The sequence below is a fragment of the Haematobia irritans genome, chromosome 1 (genome assembly GCF_050003625.1).
Source record: "Haematobia irritans isolate KBUSLIRL chromosome 1, ASM5000362v1, whole genome shotgun sequence".
Taxonomy (NCBI): Eukaryota; Metazoa; Arthropoda; class Insecta; order Diptera; family Muscidae; genus Haematobia; species Haematobia irritans.
The window spans coordinates 779,922-788,531 of record NC_134397.1 but is presented as its reverse complement, the minus strand read 5'-3'; the positions used below and the strand labels follow the sequence as shown (position 1 = coordinate 788,531).

At 34.3% G+C, this 8,610-nt stretch overlaps 1 protein-coding gene across 2 annotated transcripts; it reads left to right on the top strand.

Annotated features, from left to right (window-relative positions):
- Window positions 1–4,292: 4,292 nt before the first annotated feature.
- On the top strand, window positions 4,293–5,518 carry LOC142237000 (mitochondrial import receptor subunit TOM40 homolog). 2 transcript variants are annotated; one of them, XM_075308303.1, is made up of 3 exons: window positions 4,293–4,666; window positions 4,727–5,277; window positions 5,348–5,518. In XM_075308303.1, the coding sequence occupies exons 1-3, from the start codon at window positions 4,385–4,387 to the stop codon at window positions 5,466–5,468; spliced, it is 954 nt and encodes a 317-aa protein (XP_075164418.1). In that variant the 5' UTR covers window positions 4,293–4,384; the 3' UTR covers window positions 5,469–5,518. The 2 variants fall into 2 exon arrangements, with proteins under 2 accessions (XP_075164418.1, XP_075164410.1); XM_075308295.1 differs by having other exon boundaries at window positions 5,345–5,518.
- The last annotated feature ends 3,092 nt before the right edge of the window (window positions 5,519–8,610 follow it).

Below are 8,610 nucleotides of genomic sequence, written 5' to 3'. Positions count from 1 at the left end.
CCATGAATTTTTTGTAGACTTTATCTCTATGAATGTGATATTTTTCCCCAAATCTTGGTTTCAAGCATTGGATAATTTCCCAGTTGATGTATCCTCCCTTATTTACACATTTAAGGTAATTGAATTGGGGTGGCCGTAGTAATATTTTTCCCTGTTTTAATTGAACAGCAAAACAATTCCGATCTCGATTTGTTTATCACTCCTCAGTAATGATGAGTAAGTTTGAAAATGCTACACAAATCGGACTATGCTGAGTAACAATAGATAGCTAAAATGGCCTACATAACCTACACTAATAGAAAAAGTTTCGAAATGTGTCGCTAAAAGTCAGCCAACGAAACAAATTCGTTAATACAATGAATTTTTCGTTATTATAACGAATTTTCTGTTAATTAACGTAACGTTTCGTACTATATACGAATATTTTCATTTTATTAATGGAAATGTTTCGTTATATGTATCAATGAAAAATTTTCGTTGGCTCAGTTTTAATGAAATTTTATTTGTGTGTACAAACTAAAAATCCTTTGAGAGAATTTTGACTCTCTTACTCTCGATTGTGAGCGAGATATGTACTCAAAATAATGCCGGATTTTTCAAAAACGGTGAATCGATACTAAAATGTCCGGTATATAATGGAATGGAATCAATTTTCTATAAGCTAGTGTAATCCAAGGATGTCTACCGTAAAGGAAAGAATTTATTCACTTTTGTTGCCGATTGTGCCCCACGAGCCCAGCTGTCAATTGTCACTTAATGTGCCATTTCGAGGTTTCATTACCAATTCACACTCCTTTTCCGAAAGAATGAGCATCGAATGTGTCGCACACAAAAAAAAAGCAATGATGAATGAATAATACCTCCATAAATCGCTTCCACAAAATTCACCATAGCAAAATCTGTCCTGTCTTATTGTGAAGCTTTCCATCCACAGATATTTATAAATTTTTAAAGAATCGAATATACCTCTCCCCCACCCTATTCGGGGGGAGTTCCCCAATGGATAGACACGTTTGTACGCTTAACGAGTTATCCTTTTTATCTGATGCTTCCCCTTTGATATTTTTCAAAGTGCATTAACATTTTTGCCGTTTTCACATTCATCTACGAACGAATTTATTTATTTCCGCTCTTCCACTGATTTGCGTTTATACCAGAGCCACTTGAATGGAACAAACGATAGAGGAGACACTGCCATTGCCATTTTTATCATTCATCTACTTTTTTATGCGTTCGTACAATAAATTTGAAATTGCTGTGTAACAACTCTCTCATACTCTCTGTTCTGATGCCGTGTAATTTACGGCTTTTTTTGCGTCTGCTTCATTTGCTTGTGCCTGCATTCCGTGAATAACAAAGCGTGATTTTTGTCAGATTTGAAATTCATTATTTTGGCAAAACAATGACCCACATTAATTATTTATTTGCATTGAAATTGGAGTTTCCGCTCATTCTGAGAAGGCCGATGATGCTCTGGTGAGGTAAATAAAAGGTGTGGGATTGCAATCAAGTGTCCATACATTTGGTCCGATACTGTGATAAGGTAAGAAGCAACCTAGCTACAAAAAATAGTAGAAGGAAATCTATTTCAATATGACCCCCATCAGACCACAAACGCCGGCCATGTTTGTATTTAATGTTTTATGGAAAATTAAAAATGGAAAATATATGCTGCGACCAAAAATTTTTAGCAGATATATTCACTTTCACGATTATGAAATATCCTTCAAATATGTCACTGTGTAACTGGAACTATATAAAGTCAAGACATTTTTCGTACTGTTCCCATCAATAGTGACACTAAATTACTAAGAGAAACAAATTTCATCCGATCCGGCTGAAATTTGGTACATGGTGTTAGTATATGGTCTCTAACAACCATGCAAAAATTGGTCCATATCGGTCCATTTTAACGTATAGCCCCCATATAAATGGACCCCCAAATTTGGCTTGCGATTGCTCTAAGAGAAGCAAATTGCATCCGATCCGGCTGAAATTTGGTACATGGTGTTAGTATAAGGTCTCTAACAACCATATAGCCTCCATATAAACCGATCCCCCTATTTGGCTTGCGGAGCCTCTAAGAGAAGCAAATTTCATCCGATCTGGCTGAAATTTGGTACATGGTGTTGGTATATGTTTTCTAATGACCATGCAAAAATTGGTCCACATCGATCCATAATTTTATATAGCCCCCATATAAGCCGATCCCCAGATTTGACCTCCGGAGCCTCTTAGAGGAGCAAAATTCATCCGATCCGGTTGAAATTTGGTACGTGGTGTTAGTATATGGTCTCTAACAAACACGCAAGAATTGGTCCATATCGGTCCATAATTGTATATAGCCCCCATATAAACCGTTCCCCAGATTTGATCTCCGGAGCCTCTTGGAGGAGCAAAATTCATCCGATCCGGATGAAATTTGCAACGTGGTGTTAGTATAAGGCCGCTAATAACCATGCCAAAATTGGTCCATATCGGTCTATAGTTATATATAACCGATCCCCAATCACACAAAAATTGGTCCATATCGGTTCATAATCATGGTTGCCACTCAAGCCAAAAATAATCTACCAAAATTTTATTTTTACAGAGAACATTGTCAAAATGTTATTTCTATAGAAAATTTTGTCAAAATTTTATTTCTATAGAAAAATTTGTCAAAATTTTATTTCTATAGAAAATTTTGACAAAATTTTATTTCTATAGAAAATTTTGACAAAATTTTATTTCTATAGAAAATTTTGTACGAATTTTATTTCTATAGAAAATTTTTTCCAAATTTTATTTCTATAGAAAATTTTGTCAAAATTTTACTTCTATAGAAAATGTTGTCAAAATTTTATTTTGTCAAAATTTTATTTCTATAGAAACTTTAAACTTAATTATATACGTATTTAATCGGCCTTTTTTAGTTTAATATATATAACACGTACACTGAAAAAAAAGCATACTCGGTTCCAAATTTTTGTCTTTACTTTAAAAAATTTGGTATTGATTCCGAGCCAAAGAAGCGGAGAATACAAGTAAGGATACTTTTAAGACACAATTCTCTTTTAAAATTAGGTTTTGTGTACTTGCTTCTAGGAAACAAATTTTAATTTTTCGCTTTCTCAGCTTTTTTCTTCATATGCTATCAAAGTTCTTTAAAAACGAGTTAACGGCAACTTTATTTTCCAAATTAGGACTCGACTTCCAGTAGAAATTATGCTATGTTTGAAGTAAAAAACTTCTTTAAAATAAAGTTTTAAAAAACATGTCCTATATTTGAACGATTTTTTGCTTTGTAGTCAAGATGCAAAAAGACAACAAATTTAAAGACAATTTCATTAAATTTAAAAAAATTTTCTGAATTATTAAAGTCAAGTTGACCTTAGCCTATAAATTTTTTCTTTCATGTTAAGATACCCATTTTTAAGTCAAATCACTTAATTATAAGGACAATACGACTTCATTGAAAAGTTTTTCGACTTTTGGACAAGGAAAATAACTTTATTTTAGAGAAATGCGTTTTCTATGCTAAGCAAAATTTGTATTCGTATTTTGAAGACATGAAATCTTTGACCTCACGACAATATTTTTTTCAGTGTATGGACTATGTGGTATATATTACGGTGTTATGAAGTTTTAAGATACCTTGCCATCGGCTTCAGTAGAAGTTTCTACGCAATCCATGGTGGAGGGTACATAAGCTTCGGCCTGGCCGAACTTACGGCCGTATATACTTGTTCTTCTTTATATGCTATCAAAGTCCTTTAAAAGCTAGTTAACGACAACTTAGACTTCCAAATTCAAACTCGACTTCGAGTAAAAATTTTTCCTTGCTTCAAGTAAAGACACGCCCTTAAAATAATGTATTTAAAAACATATCCTATATTTTTGAATGATTTTTTGCATTTTAGTCATTATTTAGAAGAATTTTTTTGAATTATTAAAGCCAAGTTGGCCTTTATATCAAAGAAATGCGTCTTCTATGCTAAGCAAAATTCCCATTCGTATTTTAAAAGCATGACATCTTTAGCAGCGCGCCAATATTTTTTTCAATGTAGTAGCTCATTATGTTATCCTTATTTTAACAACGCATTGAACGCAAGAAGAATGTAGGAAAAACAAAAAAATTAAATTATAAATTTTAAGATAAACTGAAAATCGTTTATTCAATTCAGGATACAATTCAAAATTCTCCATTATCAATAAAAAAAATTAAATTAACTGGCTTTTGTCGCTATCTTAAAGTAGGTGTACCTAGGCCTCATTAATTGAATCTACCTACCTGAATAATTATACAATGCTGACGTGACATGTCACAAAAATATAGAAATTTATTTGAATTTTATATTTTCGTCTCTTTAATCGCAAACTGCTTTTTGAGGCAAATATTGCAATGGATTGTGAATGGTGTCCTCCAAAATGTAAAACAACATTTCCACCATGCTTCTTCAAATATCCTGGTACGAGACATAAAACCAATCCGGGAAACTTACTGGGACTACATTACTTGGCCAATCGCATAATGCCAGATTTTCTAGATGGCATACAATTGCATTATCGCCATCGACTAAGTCCGAACAAGGCAATAACAGCCAATTGGACGTTAAGTCACAACGCACCATCAGGTTTTCGATTCGGTGGAATATATACGGCACACTTACATGGAGATATAATGGTAAAGTCATTCTTCCGGTCAAGGAAGTTCTTATAAAACAAAGATCAAATTTCATTTCAGCAAACGCCAACCATACATGCCGATATAAATCCCAGTAATTTAGCTACCGATATTGGTATTCTCTATTTCCCCTTTGAGAATTTACGAATTCAAGCCGATTTACAAAGGGCAAGCGACAAGGCACCACTGCTGACACAAACTTGTATTGAAATGTGTACCAATAGTTCTACATTGACTGCCACTCTCTACAATGCCCGAAGAGAAAGTGGGCGTGGCACTTTATCCTTTTTGCGTGCGATCAATGAGCAGTGGGCTTTGGGGGGTGAACTTCTAGTGGAATGGACAGAACCCTATTCCGTGATGACCGATATAGCGATTGCAGGGCGCTATCGCAAACCCTCCTATGCAGTAGCAGCTACCCTATCGCATCAAGGAGTTGATGTAAGCTATTGGCAACGTTTACATCGAAAAATTCAAATGGCCACCATTTGGGCTTGGCAACGTAAAACGAAAAAATCCCTTGCCACAATATGCTACCAATGGAATTTCGAAGATGCCTATGTACGGGGAAAATTGGATTCAAATCTCTCAGTTGGGGTTATCTATTCGAGGTAAGTGTTCAATGTTGATACAATAGAAAAACACCAACAGTTCTTGAAAGTACCAAGTATTTTTCAGCAGAATCATGTCTCACATTCCCATTGGCATGGACTTGAGTTTGTTGGTCAATCTGCTTACAAATCGCTTTGTATTTGGTTTGAATTTTACATTGGATCCAAGTGGATTGAAAAGAGGAGATTAAATTAAATGTCTTGTGAGAAAATTCTTCACAATAAAAACAACAACAATTTATTCCTTGTAAATTATTCATTGGCAAAAGGAAGTAAACAAAAATACAAATACAATTGTCCCATAAAACTGCCAATGTAACTGCTAATGTAACTTTGTCCAATATATAGTCAATGTATGTTTCCTTCCATGTCGCAACTGCATCATAATTTCTGTACGGATTATCTTGCCCAACAGAACCCCCCAAAAAAATGTTTTCAATTTGAGCTGTTTTCCTCGGTTCAAGGGTTTTACCAAATTCATATTTATAGTAAACTATTACAGAACTTAAATAAATTGAAACTTTGCTCACTTAGGGTTGTGGTCGTGGTAATGTTCTCTCTTTCGTCGAGATATGATATTAAGTTTTTACCTTACCTGCTCGAGGTTAGTGTAAAGTTTATAATGCTTAAATGGTTTTACGGGAGTTCTTTTTTTTTGTTAGTTTGGACACTCCAAAAAGGCTAAAAAGATAATTTTGTTGGTGTTAGTGTTTAAAAGCGTAAGCACATTTGCACTTTGAGAATGCGAAGAAGAAGCTGTTTTTGCCATCAGGAAAATCTCTGGAAAATTGCTTACAGGTGTCTCAGTAATTCTTTTCATTCAACTGCAGTTGCTTTCGAGTTGAACGAGCTTGCAAGCGGAGAAAGCTTATCTAATAGAGCTAAATTTCTACTACAAAAAAAAACAAATGAAGTAAATTTAATAGAAGGGGTTGTTAAGATGCACCAAATGCCATTTGTGTGGAATACGAAAGTATTTTATACTCATTGTTCGAGTAATTATCCCAGCAAAAAAAGAGCTTCCAAAAAAGTAGTTTGGATCCCCAATCAGTGGTGCAAACTTGGATCATCTCCAATGAATTTTACATAGGCTTGCCATAGGACGGAAGTACTCCATTTGAATTGCTTTAGAAGTTGTTCCCTGGAAGTTAATTTGAATAAAGAAATTTAAAAAGCGAAAAAAAATTTTTTCAACCAATTTCACTTTCATACACTACACTATTATTTTCATTTTATCTAATTTTTCAATTTAAACAACTTTTTCGCTCCGACCCGGGGTTGAACCTGGGTTTGCTGGCACCATAACAGAACACCTTAGCACACTCAGCCACAAACGCCATTGAACATAAAGCGTCGAAAGGTCAATTCAAATGTTTGTGATATGAATTGCTTCTCGAGATGTTCTTTATTAGTATGGACAAAAAAATAAAAACGCAGGTTCCAATCTCACCAGTGGCATTTTCTTTATCAAATGATTTTCTAAAAAAATAAAATATTTTATGTTATGCATCATTTATTTTATTTATTTTTTATTTTCGGCATATATTTTCGTATAAATATATAGAACGATATATGCCAATGTTTTACAACTAAGGAAACCCTTTTTATCATACTTTTAAGGAACATTTTCTTTGCTGACAAAACATTAAAACATAAACAAAAAACATTGACATACTTCGTTCTATTTACGAAAAGAATTCCTTTAGAGTACAAAACAAAAACAATGGAAGATGAAGATGGGAAAATGGCAGCAGAGGGTATCAAACCATTGACGGCGTTCGATGCAAACGTGTCGTTTATGATTTTTTGTTCCACAAATTAAACTAAGAATAAAAAGAAATTTATATCAGGGAATGACGTAGAACAATCGGTCAAAAGTTTCTCATTATTATTTACACAAAATTTAACATCATTTGTGAGTTTTTAACAAAAAATATTGCAAATTAAAAATGAACTAACGTGTATGTATCGAACATCGTAAATGCAACTTTTGGTATGACGTCGCCCATTTTCCCGTCTTCATCTTCCATTGTTTTTGGTACAAAATGAGCACGTCTATCCTAGAGATGTGTACTTCAGCGAACTCAGATTCTCGAACGTAAAAAGTCACACACATACCAATAACTTTTAAATACTCACACAATAACATAACTTGAAATGGGCAAGCAAAATAGTCCGAATCGGTATATTTATATATAATACCTCCTTTATCGGCGTTTAATGAAGGGAAATAGTCAATTTGGGAACTACAATGAAACCTCTCACACCCTCAAAAAAAAAAAAAAAAACTTCTGTAACATATGCCCCAAACACATTTTCCTTCAAGCATATATATTTTCAGGATTGACCCAAACAAAATATTGTTTGTATTGTTAGAACATATTATGTTTCACCTTAGGCATACACAGGTAGAAAAAAATTTTAATGAAATTTTCTTTGTGTATATATATTTTTAAGGCGCCACTTGGTTACTTCCATTATTTTACTTGCAGCACACGCTCTAGGTCTCTCAAACACGTACGACAAGGCCGTAGCAGGATTTTAATTTGGGGGGGGGGGGGTTTCAACTTTAAAAAAAATATTCATATAATCTCATGTGTAGAAAATTTTATTTATGCATAGGTATGTATACAATATTTATACCCTGCTCCACACTGTGGAACAGGGTATTATAAGTTAGTGCATATGTTTGCAACACCCAGAAGGAGACGAGATAGACACATGGTGTCTTTAGCAATAATGCTCAGGGTGGGTCCCTGAGTCGATATAACCATGTCCGTCTGTCCGTCCGTCCGTCCGTATGTCTACGAACACATTTTTGTGATCAAAGTCGAGGTCGCAATTTAAGTTCAATCGCCTTCAAATTTGGCACATTTTCCTAATTTGGGTCAGAATAGAACCCTATTGATTTTGGAAGAAATCGGTTCAGATTTAGATATAGCTCCCATATATATCTTTCGCCCGATATGGACTAATATGGTCCTAAAAGCCAGAGTTTTGGCCCAATCTGTTTGAAATTTTGCACTAGGATTAAAATTAGTAGTGCCGTTAAGTGTGCAAAATTGAATTGAAATCGGTTCAGATTTGTTCTAATAGCTAGAGTTTTGGCCCAATTTGGTTGAAATTCTGCACAGGGAGCAGAATTAGCATTGTAGCTATGCGTGCCAAATTTGGTTGAAATCGGTTCAGATTTAGATATAGCTCCAATATATAGCTTTCGCCCGATTTACACTCATATGACCACAGAGACCAATTTTATACTCCGATTTAGTTGCAATTTTGCACAGGGAGTAGAATTAGCATTGTAGGTATGCGTGCTCAATTTGGTTGAAA